Source organism: Durio zibethinus, chromosome 6 (genome assembly GCF_047325235.1).
Source record: "Durio zibethinus cultivar Kanyao isolate XHJ-2024 chromosome 6, ASM4732523v1, whole genome shotgun sequence".
NCBI lineage: Eukaryota > Viridiplantae > Streptophyta > Magnoliopsida > Malvales > Malvaceae > Durio > Durio zibethinus.
Window position 1 is genome coordinate 31,387,210 of NC_143167.1, and position 15,789 is coordinate 31,402,998.

General features: G+C 35.0%; 1 protein-coding gene and 1 non-coding gene across 8 annotated transcripts; both read right to left on the bottom strand.

The window, feature by feature from the left end:
• Nucleotides 1-437: 437 nt before the first annotated feature.
• DCL4 (dicer-like 4) lies at nt 438-14,434 on the bottom strand. Of its 7 annotated transcripts, none has more exons than XM_022873350.2 (25): nt 14,135-14,434; nt 13,571-13,748; nt 13,288-13,398; nt 12,762-12,902; nt 12,581-12,656; nt 12,134-12,198; nt 10,784-10,927; nt 10,567-10,695; nt 9,850-9,988; nt 9,387-9,483; nt 8,629-8,839; nt 7,490-7,650; nt 7,186-7,392; nt 6,802-7,067; nt 6,406-6,680; nt 5,894-6,327; nt 5,641-5,741; nt 4,448-4,653; nt 4,090-4,299; nt 3,102-3,560; nt 2,691-2,960; nt 1,737-2,063; nt 1,148-1,502; nt 957-1,071; nt 438-805 (listed from the first exon to the last, which is right to left on the bottom strand). In XM_022873350.2, the coding sequence occupies exons 1-25, from the start codon at nt 14,287-14,289 to the stop codon at nt 655-657; spliced, it is 4,983 nt and encodes a 1,660-aa protein (XP_022729085.2). In that variant the 5' UTR covers nt 14,290-14,434; the 3' UTR covers nt 438-654. The 7 variants fall into 7 exon arrangements, with proteins under 7 accessions (XP_022729085.2, XP_089619038.1, XP_089619037.1 ...); XM_089762912.1 differs by having other exon boundaries at nt 12,762-12,907; XM_089762911.1 differs by having other exon boundaries at nt 5,894-6,680; nt 13,288-13,336.
• Nucleotides 14,435-15,662: 1,228 nt separating this feature from the next.
• On the bottom strand, nt 15,663-15,734 carry TRNAD-GUC (transfer RNA aspartic acid (anticodon GUC)). The gene has a single exon. It is a non-coding gene; the product is annotated as a tRNA-Asp (tRNA).
• Nucleotides 15,735-15,789: the final 55 nt, after the last annotated feature.

Here is a 15,789-nt window from a genome sequence, read left to right on the forward strand (position 1 = left end):
CATATATTTGATCATTTAGAAGATGGTCAAATTTCGTGATGCATTTGTTAAAAAAATTTTTGACAGCCATATATATATATATATATATGTATAGAGAGAGAGAGAGAGAGAGAGAGAGAGAAACATCATCCAACATAAAACAAATTAGACGACCAAAGTCTAAATTTTATCCCTTTACTGTCTCAATATCCAACGGTTTTAGCTTTCTACCCCAATTTTAATATTAAAAATCAAATCAAGGAAATTAGTAACAATGTTAAACTTTTTTAATTAGATTCGGTTGCATGACACAGAAATAGAATTTTTTGGCTACATGACACACGTTAGCACAAAATATAGTTATTATTGTTTAATTTAAGTAAAATATGATTTATTTTGGTCAAAAAAATTAATCTAACTAAGCATGCAAGGTCATCACCAAAATGCCATATCGTATATGCAAGTTAAAAGCAAATTTTTAATGCCGTTATTAATTATCCTTTAACTCGACTTCTAATGAAAGTGTAAGAATGAACATTAAAATTGGAATAAGAATGACTAAAACCATTGAATTGGAATAGTAAAATTGACTAAATTCAAGCTACCATCTAAAACTACATCTGCAGGGGAAGATCTTCAACATGCCTGGCAATGAGGTTAAGTCTGTCAAGTAATCTACTGTAAGTATCCTTCATGTTTCAAGTACCAGAGTGCGCCTTCCGCTGCATGCTCTGCTGCAGCCTTCTTTGTGGTTCTAGGACTGCCAAAGCACTCCAAGATCATATCTGGGGCTTCTTCCATTTCAAGAATTACCCTGTAAATGAATCTGCAAAAGATTTTGAATATAGAATTTGAGAAAAACTATCCATCAAGGAAAGGGGAAATAATGTGAACTTCCCAGCTTTCATTCAATCCTAAACGAGACTTTTGAGCTCTAACAATTAACATTTGGAATACCATATAGGTCATGTACTTACGATCTCAAATGGCTTGGTCCTTCCTCTTTGCAACATTCGAACAAAGGGGGTTTCCAACAATTGATAGTACAAATTTCATATAACTGTGATCTGGCAGTCCGTTTATGTGATTCACCTGAGAAATTAAGAGACGAATAAGATAACTGCTCCACACTGACTACTCAAAAAAAAAAAATGTTACTATTACAGACCTCTGGATAGCAAGTCAATCCCACAATTAGGATCCACTATGGAGATATTGGGGAGCGGCCCTTTGATTTCAATATTTGATGACGTCCATCCTGCTTTGACTTCAAAAGAATGCAGAGGTCTGGTAACAGGTGAGATGCAAGGTGGACAGATAGTAGTTGCCTTATTAATGGAATAGGTTTCGGGGTTGAAATCATTCACAATAGATTGCTGCAATTTCATGTTTTCAAATCCATTAGTATAAGGATCAGCAACATCAATTGGTTTTTCATCAAATCCAATCAGTTTGGCTTCCATCTTGCAGCTTCCCTTTAAAACTTCCTCTAAGGACTTTGACTTGGGTGCATAACCTAGATCCTGTACATTCAAAGACAATGAGGCCCCGGGATTAAGTTGCATATTCACAATCATTCTGTCTATCAACGAGCAATAAAAGGCAAGCTTCATAAGTTTGGCGTGTACCCCCACTAAGATTGCACTATAAACAGTATAAAATTCTAAAATGAGTCAAATATAAGTAAAAACCCAAAAGCATTATATTTTAATGGTGTCAAGAAGAGGGAATAGAAAAGCATGCAGAGCACCTTGTACCTTTAACTTTACATATATTTGATGTGAAGCAGTTCTGATAGCATCTTTTTTGTTAGGGTTGATTGCAGAAACAGCTACCAGAACATCTCCTGCATTTACTTTTGCATCCACTGAAAAGTTTCTGCCACTTTTAGATGTTGGAAACTTCAGATCCCAGTTACGAAACTGGCAAAGTTCCTGTAATTCCCTGATAGGATTGAGCTGCACACTTGAAAGGCTCTTGATTGGATCCAAAAGGGATAGCATTATCTTCCAAACATGGTTCAAGTTGAACCCTGTATCAAGGAGAATAGCACCGAAACAAGACTCTACCAAGTCACCAAGAGCCTGGATCAATACATTAAAGCTATTAAATTAAGACTATTCAGAATATCTATTCCACCAGACCCTCATAAATCAAATTAAAAATTAAAAAAAAATTCCACCACCAATATCTTCATCCTCAAATGAGACAACAGGATGAAATATATCAGTTGCAAAGAATAAGATTTGCTTCGATCAGGATCTTGAATTCCACCAAACCCTCATGATTTAAATTTAAAAAAAATCAAAATCAACCACATATATATATATATTCTTCTACACATAAGACAATAGGCATGAAGGTATATCAGTTACATGCTTTAATCAGAATATCGAGTTCCACCTAACCCTCATAACTTGAATTAAAAAATAAATAAAAATCCACAACTCATATATATTCTTCAACAAATGAGATAATAGACATGAAAAATAAATCAGTTGCAAAGAAGCATGAAATTAGAGGGAAGCATATGATCTTAAGAAATAAATCAGGAGATTATATCTTTTGACTTTTATGCAAGGGAAGGAGCTTTGCATTAGTAAAATTCATTATATAAAGAGTGGCTAAAATTCATTATATCTTACAGGTTATATAGGGGAAAAAGAAAAAAGTATGCATGAGTGCATAAGATAACAGTTAATAATTGCTACCTTTGGACATTTTGGCCCTTCAAACAATCCCCTTTCTGGTGATGATGTAATGAAGTCAACATATTTTTCTATGGCCTCGTTGAGGGGACAAGATTCATGGATAAGAAATTTGTGTAAGGATCTATCTACTGCAACATTGGCAAAGGACTTGTTGTTCACTGACACTGATCTCAAATCAGTCAACTGACCAGGCTTCAACTTTGGATAGACCGAAAAAAGATATGATGTGATTAAATAATCCAAGACAGCATCTCCGAGAAACTCCAATCTCTGGAAAAATATCAAAGTATTATTAATTGTAGCATCAGAAAATAGAATGGTATAAAAACTGACAAGTCAGGTGAAAGATATGAAACATAAAGAACAAACCAGTCTAATTCCTTTAAGTAAAAAAGCAGAAATAATGCAGACCTGGTAGCAGCCTCCCCCATGCGTATTATGAGAAGGATGCACAAATGCCTGAAGAAGTAGACCCTTGTGAAGAAATTGATAACCCAACAAATTTTCAAGAGCTCTGGTATCCACTTTAGAACAAAGTGGCATGAACCTCTTGCTTGCAGCACAAACATTATTAACTTGAGAACCTTGGAAGTCCATGTGTATGCCAATCCATCTAAGAAATGCAGTTGCAGCTTGGAAGCCACTATCAACTATAAATGCTCCTACAAGAGCCTCAACCACATCAGCAATTGTTTTCCTATGTAGCCAATGGTGATTTCTACTGCATCTGACTTCACTATTTGCATGATCTACTTGATAACTATATTGCGAATGAATAGTTTCTTCAGTTTCTTTGGTACAAATTAGTGGGCAGGGATGGCCCAAAGCAAAGAACTGGCAAGGATCAAAAGGTTGATCGCGTATATAAACCTGAAAATAATTGGAAATACCTTATCATAAATATTTATTATTTATCTTAAAGCACCAAATATACATTAGACATGTTAAATCTTCTTAGGTTCAAATTATTCATTCCAAATGGCATTAACATGAAGCATTTGACTATGACCAAAACTCCTCAAACAGCCAACAATTCAAAAATGGTGAAACATCAGCAGGGAGGGAGGAAGGGAGATGATGGGTCTAACCAAACACAGTGTTTTAGCTTAATCGTTTTTATAAATACTCCATTTGTCTATAATTTTCTATGTCTACAGGTCTAGGATCATTTATCCATGCTGGACAAGTGACATATGAACATGCACCCTAGCATTTAATGCAATTAGTTCACCTTTGTTACCAGTGAAAAATCACAGACCGCAATCATAAAAATGTTTTATGTTTGAAAAGCTATGTTGAACAACTAGTAAACTTCATTCAAAATATAACTATTACACTAACCAGAACAAAAATCAAAACTTTTGCATGATGAAGATCACATTCTAAAACACAATCAAACCTGCAAATTACTCCTTGTTGCTAGCTTGAACAAATTAGAATTATTTACAGCATTAGACCTTCTCCTAGTCAGCTGCCCTTCATCAAGTGCATCATGTAAAAGAAAAAGATGGCGGCCTACAGCAAACTTGAGGAAGGCATCACCGAGTGTTTCAAGCCTTTCAAGAGAAAAACGCTCTTGGCACTTCTCTGTAGTGAGTGCTTCTAGGACCTAACATCATTTCAAACTGTTAGTAGTAGATAAGATTCATGCATATGCTAGCGTTTCATGATTGAATGATTAGACTAGCACAGTAACTAACTTAATGTCTGCTTAACCAAAAGCACTATTGATAATATCATATGCAGTTAGGCCTTACCCTATTGGCTGTAACTTCAGCTCCCTTGGGGAATGACACAGAAAAAACATGCCTCAATTCAATCGCCACAAGCAAGTTCTCCAAGCGGTGCATAATTGATGGTAACAAAGAAAGTGAACTTCCAATATCTTTGGAGAAGCCTATTATTTTCAACTGACAAAGCTCAGGAGGCAAATCAATGAAGTACTCATCCAATTCTTGTGATTCTGTTTATGACAAAGAAACAGCCATAAGAAATGAGAGAGACAGAGAGAGAATCAACTAGAAAACATTTTTTCATTTGTTTGATTTGCTGATAAAGAAAATGAGACTGGATTGGGGGGCAGGGCAAAACCCAGACTGTCCAACTGCAACCAACCCATAGTTTTCTAAATTGTAGAGTGGCTTAAGCCTTTTAAGTCCTCACTCTAACTGCCTTCTTTTCTTGAGCAACATGCCAAATTGATACTAAAAAGGTGCGGATATTACATATTAACATTTTAACATTAGTTATACAAGTACATTTCTGGAGGCCATTCTGCCAATTATAAATCAATAACTCCATCAGTCCACAAGTGCTAAAGCAGACTACAGAATGGCCAGCATTCTACTTACAAAGCCAGTTATAAAGTGTTTTATTGTTGCAATAGCCTGATTCTACCTACTAGCTAGTAATCCTGAAGTATAGGATCAGAAAAGAAAGATTACAGCTTTGTTTCTCACCATCATGTTAGAACTCATTGTCTCAATCCATTGACCAAACTTGTGCATTTCTCATTTCCAAAAAAATCCAGTTCAAGATATCTCTTTTACATCAAATAAGCTACATGGATTGTAAGCTACTTCAAATCTGGTAGGTTTCTTGTTTTCTAGTCTTTTCTCAATGAAGACGATGACAGGTCAAAAAAGAAAAGGACACTCAAGGACCAAAAAAACTTTGGTTCCCAAAAACAAATAATTAACTAAATCACGTATTACATGTCAATTACACGCAATGTAGCACTAATCAATCAATAATGAACTATAAATCTTGTAAACCCTGTTATGAAATAATAATGCATTCTGACGAAAACAAATTGCAATATACCCATGAAGATAGTGGCCAGGCCCTGAATCTTATATTTAGAACACAGATAAATCCAGTACAACAAACAACATACTTAGCAAAAAGGGAACAATAACAAGAAATGAAACCAAAGCAAACAAAAAGCTACCTGAATCCTCCGGTTTTCGGTTGTGTAGCAAATTGTGCAATTTAAAAAGTGGCTTTGCATGCAGAAGAGGTTGTTCAGGATGCTTAAGATGAATGTCAGACCTGATTGACAACATTAATGTTAAAACTCCCTCAATTGAATACTAGATAAAAACTATCTAGAACAACTTGGTGAACATAACCTTCCCATTAGAAATCAAACTAATTTCTGATAATGCTGATAACAGTAGTGAATCAAGAGTTGAGATACCAACATTTTTAAGTGCTCCACATGGCTTAAAGTGCCTGAGTCTCTATACAGGCTGTAACCGTTTTTTTCACCAACAATGTTAGCAATAAAGTAAAATGCCTTCTTGTGTGGAGCATACACCAAACTATTCTCAACGTCTCTTATACTCTTACAACCATTGGCAAGTTGTAAGCAAGCATCTGAACGGAAGTTTTCATTCTTTACAGCTTCTGCAGGAGTCTTAAAAAGTGGAGATGACAAACATCTTTGCACAATCCTCCAGTCCACTGTCACTTTATTCTCGCTATTGTGCAAAATAACAGGGAGCAATAAATAGAATGTTGAGGAGCTTGATGCAAGAAATTCATTGTTTCCTAAAGGAACAAATTCAGAAAGAAGTTTTGATCTGTCAAGGATGACCTTTAAGAACATTTCTTGAAAATGCTGCGCCTGCATGATCTGCTTATGTAGGTATAGACAGTGAATTTTGGTAAGTAAGTTCATTAGAACAAACTCTACAGAACACAATGTTCTCACCTCTTCCCTCTTAAATTCTGCAACTCCTGATGGGATAAGCTTTGTCATCACTGATCTACGGCGAGCTAGGTGAAGATCCAGCTCCATTCTCTCAGCCTCCTTAGGGAGAGGAGACTTGACAAAGAGACCAAACTTTTTATAGCTCCTATCCTCAGGATCTGGAATAAATTTTATATAATAAGAATTAAGGAGGACATAGCTTTCCAAGTTAGTCCATGGTTCTTTAAGCGCAGCAGGAACAAGCATCTCATGTAGTTCACCTCGTGAATCATCATCTGCCAACAGACAAAATCAAATTTTGTTGAGAATAAAGACAACCAAAAGTGATTAATCCTATACCAATCACCCCAACCTCCAACCAAAAAGAAAAAGACAACAAAGTTGCTCTGCATCAACCTTCAGAACTCCCAGAATAAGAAGACACCAGCACTGTTTCCTCCTCAAGAACACTGTTTTGCAAAGGCAAGAGATGGTCACTCAATGCTCCCAATTTATGCAATTCTTCAATTGCTTTTAGACAAGCATCTTTTTTAGCAGCATCCACTGAAGATTGAGGTGTACTGGCAATTTCATTTATTGGAGCATTGGAAGGTAAGATTATATTGCAGATTGTTCCTCCTGTATCATCAAAATAAAAGAAGCTTGGCTTGGGATCAAAGTACCTGAAAATAGATTCATGTATGTAATCTAAATGAGTAAAAGAATTTCCACACAGAAACATATGAAGCGGACATCATAAGTTTAAAAGCAGGTAAGAATGAAAAAGTTGGAAGGGCATACTCATCATGGGGTAGTTTTGAGCAGTAATGGTGAAGTAGAGAGATGCTATATCCTGAACTGATGGAAGCACCGGATGTATCAACTTTATACATTCTTTCCTCAAGATCAATAAAAACCTCAGTAGATGTTCTGAAAGTAATTTCCATATTCATACGATCTTCATCTTTCTTGAAATTTTTAATCAAATTTAGTTCCCTCTCATTCCCACTGCAAAGTCAAGAGAAAGAAAACTTTTTTTTCCCAATAACGGAAAGAGAACCAAATGGACAGACCTTCAAATAGCATATACTTTTATGAAAAGCACCTGTTCACCAGAAATGCATACTCAGACATAGGCATTCTTGCACGACCTCTCGATTGGATAAAACTTGCAACAGTTTCTGGAAGGTCAAAACGTATCACAAGGCAGCATGTCTGAATATCAAGTCCTTCTTCACCCACTTTAGTTGCAACCAAAAGATTCAACTGCCAAATCAGTATTCAAGGAATCAAGAATAAATAACTGACCACAAACCGCCAATAGCAATACATACACAAGGTTTTCCGGTGCAGATAACAGACATCCTCTCAATACTACTTCAAGGCAACTTAATGTGCAAACAGCTTCAAGGTGTCAGCTGCTTGATGCACCATATTAGTTTGAAGTTGCTTTGGCACTGGGGGTAACCAAGTTCAAGATGCAACATTAAGTTCCTTTTCAATAGTTTTTTTTTTATAGTTTAGTTTGCTTCTATGGGCTACAGTAGCTATAAACTGCTAAGGCATACGGATGATAACTTTGCAAGATATGAATGGAAAAACTTTCAGGTTATTATCAAATGACAAATGATTTTGTTACTTTATAGTCATAAATGTTTGTACGATAAGAATAGAAAGAGCATGCCCCGGATAACAGTGGAGAAGAACAGGCAACAGAAGTTACGAGATGTCCATCCATCTGCTGGAGGTAAGAATAGATCGATGTAGTAAGAAAAGAAGTCAAATTAATAAGAGTATTTACATAGCTACAATTAGTTTTCCATTTCAAAAGTTTCCCTAATTGGTTCAGTCTATGCAATAGACAAGCAGACATTGCTGTAGGCAATAGCAGTTTCTATACTTCTGTTTATCCCCTAATAGGGACTTTTACCCTCTAAAGATCCCATAATTCTATTAAGACTACAACCAATTATAACTACATGTTCAAGCTACAAGAATAAAGACCAAATGGAGGAGCTTCTGTCTTATAACAACTCTGAAAAACTAGGAAATTCACTTCCTTTAGCAAACATTAATAGTAATGATAAGTACAAGCAATCTGCCCCACATTATGCCCAAACCATGAACTGAGCCAGTCAGCTAAGAAACAAAGATACAAATAACAATTTAACGATGTACTAATTCCCATGGCATGAGAGGGGGCAGGGTGGAGGAGGAATATTAACACTAGCAGAAAAGGATTACCTCTCCAGTTCGGAACTTCTCAAGAATGTTTTTCATTGTCTTCCGTGACATACTTTTAAGTCCAGAATGGACTCCCACAAGAAAATGGCACTTCCAAGAAGATAGGAACTTAAGCTTTTGCAGTATGTATGACAAGGATCTTGCAGTAACAATCCTATTCACAAAAATTATACATTTCATATTTGGCATACATTTCATATTTGGCTGTAACCTGGAAAAGGAATTATAAAAATTAGTGAGAGAAATGGGTATATAATATAGATTACTTGTTAGTTAAATAATGAGAAAAGCAAAAATGCTTAAAGGCATGAAAAACACAATGGTAGAGTTTGTTTGTAAGAAACCAGACAGAAAGAAATGAGACATGGTGTGCACACAAAGTTAGTGTGAAGAGCAATCATTGCATTTAGGCTGACCGCAAATGGCTGCTCCCCTCAAAATCTAAATAAATTACCATCACACATCATGCATTAAGTCCCTTCTCTTACCTCCTAGTGCTGGAAGAACTGCATACGTTATAATATGCAAATAAACAGTTTTATTTACTAAGTAGTATAACTATTGAAATGATCTGATAGAGCATCATGCATTAAGTCCCTTCTCTTACCTCCTAGTGCTGGAAGAACTGCATACGTTATAATATGCAAATAAACAGTTTTATTTACTAAGTAGTATAACTATTGAAATGATCTGATAGAGTTTCCATGCAATATATCTAACAAATAACCAAAAATCACTATACATGCTTGAATACAAACCTGAAGGTGGAAAGAATTCCAGTAAGGCGTAAAAGCTTTTTCGAGAAAAATGGTTCCTTCAAAATCTCTACGTCAGATAAATCATGTGCAGTCCCATCTACGATATTAGCAACAAAGGTAATGGCTGAGATTCTTACTCAAGTTGACTGAAACAATTAGCAGAGCATAAAAGTTCAAAAATCTAACAAGAATCTCCATTAACCAACAACTAATCCACAAATGACTAGAACTTTAATGCATACAATGAAGTAGTAAATAGTATGCAACCTTCAAGAAATAGAGACAGCAGGTAGAATTAAGTTGAAGCTACAACCAGAAAGTCCCTAAACAAATTACCATATCTCTCCTGCATAACCAAACTTTGATGAACACAATAAAATTGTGTATACAACCACCAAGAAACTAGACAATAGCTAGAATGAAGTTGAAGCTACAATTTAAAATGACTGAACAGATTATATACCTCTCCTACAATCGGAGGCAAAAATATCAGCAGCCTGAGCAAGATATCGGTCACACACAGAGTCGTCGCTTAAAATTCCTTCATCTTCTACCAATTCATTCCTCTCAGAGTTATTACCAGTCAAAAGAAGTTGGCAAGCCTACAAAATGCAGGGGGAAAAAAGAATAAATCAGAATTTCCCCTTGGATGCTTTAACCAGCAATTATCTGCAAGTCTGCATCGGGCTAGAATTAATACAAATTAAATAAAAATTGCCCTATAAACAAACTATTTCAACTTTCTCATCTGGTAACAGATAAGGAGATAAGCCAAAAAAAACCTCTAAATAGTCACTGCTTAGTGCCCTACACAAAATGCAAGTAATGAGTAACGACCTATGAATAAAAAATACAACTTATCAAAACAAAACTCTAGTGAATAGTGTAGACACCTATCTGTGTTCAAGGTCAACTGGTGTTATTATTATTATTATTATTATTATTATTATTATTATTATTATGAATCGAATGTTATATTCTACCCAGTATTTGCCAACATGAATTGGCAGAGGACAGACTTTGTGAATATTGCTCAGAACTACTAGAAAACGGTTGCAGAATATGAAATAAAAGCCAAAGTAACATTAGCAGTAGATGGCAGAATATTTTATTGCAAAGGAAAGGCTGTCAACTGCCAAATAACAAAAACAAGAAATTCATTTATTTTGCAAGGTCTTACCTGTAATGCTCCCCAAAGTCCAAGATTTTCCAAGCAAAAGATTATATTATCATGCATTCTGTTGAGCAGCTTTTTAGTGTTCCTGACAGATTGAAAATCACCATTCTTCCTGCCAAGCGCTGATATGCACTGTTCTTTCCACAAAGAAACAGAAAAAATTAAAGCTTCTTTCAAGATAATGAAGTTCAAGAAAGTGCAACGTGTCACTGCAACATACCTGGCGCTTAATCTCCTCAAGTTTACTACAATAAATCACGTAGGAACTAGAAGGACCAAAATTGACAGGACCATAATCATATACTCTAACAACAGGAGATGCTATGAAGCTTTCCAGTTCCTCCTTATCTCCAACTGAATAGACCTACAATTTATGGCATGAGAAATATTAGAAAATTGACTACTATGAGCATCTAGATCAATAAAAAAATAGCATTTAAGAAAAAAATCCCCCCCCTGCATTTTGATTATAACCAAAAAATATTTCTTAAAAAAAATTCCTCATTGACAAGGCAACCACTGTTTTCTACGTCTCCAAAGATCTATGGTGGAACAGTCACACGGAGCAAGGAGTGGAGAATGAGAGTGATAATGATGACAATGACAACTACGAATGTTGATTAACATTACTCCCCTTAGCCAAAATTACAGTGGTTGCCTGAATCTTTAAAACAGTCATAGTAGCAGTACCGACCACAATGACTCAAGATAAGATATTTCTTTACTTATTCAGCCCACGGTAAATCAATCCATATGCAGCGGAAGATAAAAAGCATATGAAACATAAAAATTAAAGCTTCTTTACTTATTCCGCTCACAGTAAATTAGGATTGCTGCATCTACCTCACCATACAAGGTTGTAGCAAAAATGTTAATTCAGGCAAATTAAGTCTCGTCAAAACTTGAAAATATCCTTTGTGTATTATACAATGAACTAAGAACTTAGATCATTCAACCTAAGCAGTTCTACAAGGAGACTGATTAAACCCAATTGTGAAGAGGGCCAAACACATGTTTGATCCACCACATAGAAGAAACGGATGGTTCTCCTATAGTTAAATATACATAAGTCCAGACCAAGTACATAGCGATTGGTTAGACTCCAGTTGAGAAAGTAGAGAGCCCATTAGATCTCCTGGACCTCCTCGGCTCACTAAATCAAGATGCACTATGACCTGCCATTACTCCAGCTTATGATAGTTTGGAAAGGGTTGACTAAACCAAAGTCCTCAATTCAGGCTAAGAGGACTACCACTTCACAAGCTATAGAAGACCACAACATCTACAATTAGCATTACAAGAACTTAAATATATAAACTAAGAACAGTATCTTCATAAATGGATGCTCCATGTGTGCTAATATAACAAGGAAACCTTTAGGCACCCAACAGCTTTCTATGAACTACAGAAACTATTCTTTGGGTGTTTCATTCATCATGCAAGGATTACGATTGACCTTGAGAATAGCTAGTTAGATCGCTATCTTCAACCATAATTAGGTTTTAGAAGGAAAATAAAAGACTGCATAAAACCAGATTATATCACAAAAGTGAAAGTTTCCAAGACTCACCTTAGCATCAAGCAAGTTTTCAAGACTGTTGATGCTTTTTGGCAAATTTACTCGACTAGAAGCATCTGAAAGTGTAAGATATACGCACCAAGGTTTAAGGTTATTGTAAAAGCAACTATTAACATATGTGATATCAGCTATATAACTAGAACAGCCTGTCAGTCAAGTGGAAGATTTATCATTGGAGAGCACTAAAAGATGCAATATCATCCAAAATATTCATATCATAAAAACTTAAGGATAACATGTAGGAAGTTGGAATCTTAGTTTTTCAAATTCATATTCTTCCACCTTTACACATAACACATTCTCAAAACACTTTTCATCGGTCATATTTCCCATGGGAATCAAAATTTTGCACAAAAAAAAAATGAAGTGATAAAGTCATATAGTTAATCCATGTAAGAACTCAACTTTTGATACAAAAGAAATGCAATTTTTCATTACCTTTACCAACAACGGGAGATGCCGTCATGCCAAATATACGAGGAAGCATTGATGCAGTAGCTTTGTCATAAAAAACCTACATGATTGTCAAGGTAATCTATGAAAATCAAACTACATCAACAGATGGAAACTAATGTACGTATCATTGAGAGTACAAAGATGAATTTGTGTAGCACTTTACTTTCATGATTTCTGCATAAGGGTGATTGCTTTTAATTTGAGCATGATGACACTCGTCAAATATCAGAAGAGCAATTAAATCCATCCTGATGAAGCAGTGGTATAAGCTACGAAGTAGTATTTGAGGAGTCATAACAAGAACCTGTACTAAAACAATCAGCATGAATAGAAATATAAGCCAAGGATGACGCAAAACCACAAGGATCCATAATCCCTAGTAAAACATAACATCCTCTATAAGGGGGAAAAAAGAAAGAAAAATTAACACCAAGAACATATTTAGTGAAGTGGAATAAATTTAATTTGGTAAACTTCATAAGACATGTCTCTTTCAAGTTATACTTTCTATATATGGATCTTTGATCTCATGACACTACTGATGGGAAACAGGAATGCCAATAATGATGCATAAATTTTCATTCAATGAAAATCTTTTTCATCTTTCTATATTTGAAAGAGTCCATCATAGGATGTCAAACAAAAGGTGGATAAATATTAACATTGGGTCAAGCAAAGAACATAATCACCTCATATTGTTCAATCTCTCTTTCCCAGTCATGATGGTTCTTCAAGTGCCTGCAGTTTCCACAATAAGTCCCAACCTTGAAATCAAGAGAATCTTCTATAACCCGACCTTGCTACAAAACATAGCAGATTTGATTCAAAACCATGCATGGTCTACTCTGCATAGAATCTATAATCGACAATTCACATTCGTTCTAAATCCCAAACTCAGCCAAAACAATATTACAAACTTAATCATTTCTGAAGATTGAGTACTAAGTCAGAAAATCATAAAAAGTAGCCCACCTGCTGAACAAGAGCTACTGTGGGTGCAAGAAAAATGCATATCCTTTTCTGGGGTTTCCGTATCAGATGACCAAGCTCATAAATAAGGAGCACTGCAATATGGGTCTTCCCACAGCCAGTCCCCAAATATACTATTATGTTCTCTTCCATGGCTTTCTTGCACAACTCCAATTGATACCTTAAATAAAAACATAAAACCCAATGTAATTTTTAAATAATAAATAAAATAAAACTAAAGAACAAGGTTGAGCTTCCAACAGCATGTTGGAAATAAAACCTCAATAAACAGTTAAAAAGGTCGTTATTGGTTCTTTTACTTGGCTTTCAATATTTTTGAGACAGAAACAACTAAAAAGGTTTTCTATTTCTCATGCTTTCCCTCCAAACCCTTCCCCCCCCCCCCCCCTCTCAAGCCAAACAAACAGCTCTCTTTTCATTTAACTAACTCACACAAAGCAATCAGAAACAAGCAAAGCAAGGCAAACCCACAATGCAAAAAACGAAATAAATATACATAAATATTTACATGCACCAAAAAAAAAAAAAGGTGAAAAAGGGACTCACTTTCTAGCTATCTTTCGTGGGTCTTTCTCTTTCTTTTCCACCTTTGCTCCATCTTCTTCGCTGATTTCAACGATCGGCGAGGGTATAGCAGAGGTATTAGCTTTAGCGGCAACGGACGGCTCGGCCCTGTCGGGGGACAACTTGCCGTCAGGCATCGATGAGGGAATTCTTGCCTCACCGGTGACAAGACTGTTAAAAAAGGCTTTTTTTCCTGTGTCTCCACTTTCCAGCGTTAGTAAATACTAAAAACCTTCTTTGATTGGACAATGGAAGACGAAATCCTATTTGGTTTACGAAGGTGAGCGGTATGTTAGGATTTTTTTTTTTCATGAATCGTTGGAAGTCAATAGAAAGTCAAATCTCACAACTCATAGTCTTTTTTTGTTTTAAACATTACTACAGTAGTACAAAAATTAAAATTAAAAAAAAAAGATCAGTATAGCTAAGGTATTGAATTTCTTCCATGCTAAATCATTAATGACCCAAATAAGGATTTTTTTTTTTCCCAAGTAAATTCGAATGTTCTTTACCCGTATCAGATTCTCTAGATGGTTGTCCACGTGAATTGGTGTCGGTAGATTCTGTAAGTTGCGTAAGAATTAGCTGTATAATTTTTAGTTATAATATTTAAATGGTGAATTGTTTTTTTTTTTTCATGGTTATGCCTAGTTTGTTTATATTAATTTATTAAAAAAACTTTCAAATAAAATTTTAAAATTTATTTAATAAATGAGTAAAATTCGAACATATTTATATATTCGTATGTTTTATAATTTTAGTTGATGATAATATTAATTAATATATTTATAAAATTGTTTATAAACTACTTAAAATTTTATTTAAAGCAACTTTGGCTACCGTTTGATTATAAGAAACTAATAGTATAATTATAAATTTTTTTACCAAAATAATTACAGTTTTTAGTGATTTTTTAATATAACTTTTAAAGTTTGATTCTGTAAAATTAAATAATTATTGACTGTTCATTCTATACAAATTTCTTAATCACAGTTCTTCTTAGATCATTAATACTCTACTCCTCCTCGATATGATGACACCATTTTCGTCACCATTTTCATTACAAAAAAAAACTATAATTGCTTCATCCTAATTTTAAGCATGAGTATATTTTATGAATATATATATTCGGGATAACAAATTGTTTCATTAGAAAATAAATTAATTATCCACAACTAGTCCAAAAGGGGAAATAAAGACCAGAAACAAGATGAAGATAACATCAAATTATACGAGATCGGAACACGAGATTAAAGCACTCTTCAAGACAGATTGGAGTATCTATCAATGAAATGAAGACGGTAAAGATTTGTTTTTGTTGTAATGATCTGTTCTGTCGTCAACGTGTTAAATCTTAAAAACACAATGGCCCAAAAAAAAAATCTTAAAACACAAAAAGGTTTGAGTCTGGGCCATTGAGAAATATATTAAAAGATCTATAATGAAAAGATATGTGTTTGGGCCTTTGCCCTTTGGGTTACTCTAAACAAAAGAGCTGGCAAAAATTAATCGCCGTTGCCGGGGATCGAACCCGGGTCACCCGCGTGACAGGCGGGAATACTTACCACTATACTACAACGACTTTATGCCAAGTGCCGACCAAAATATGTTATTGGAGTACAAAAAAAAAAAAAAGC

What these genes read in the sequence shown, in the direction of transcription:
- DCL4 (XM_022873348.2), bottom strand. Translation starts at nt 14,289, where the DNA reads ATGCCTGACGGCAAGTTGTCCCCCGACAGGGCCGAGCCGTCCGTTGCC. An exon ending in GATTGACTTGCTATCCAGAG is followed by an intron (nt 1,072 to 1,147) that starts GTCTGTAATAGT and finishes TTAATTTCTCAG; the next exon opens with GTGAATCACATAAACGGACT. An exon ending in GGACCAAGCCATTTGAGATC is followed by an intron (nt 806 to 956) that starts GTAAGTACATGA and finishes AATCTTTTGCAG; the next exon opens with ATTCATTTACAGGGTAATTC.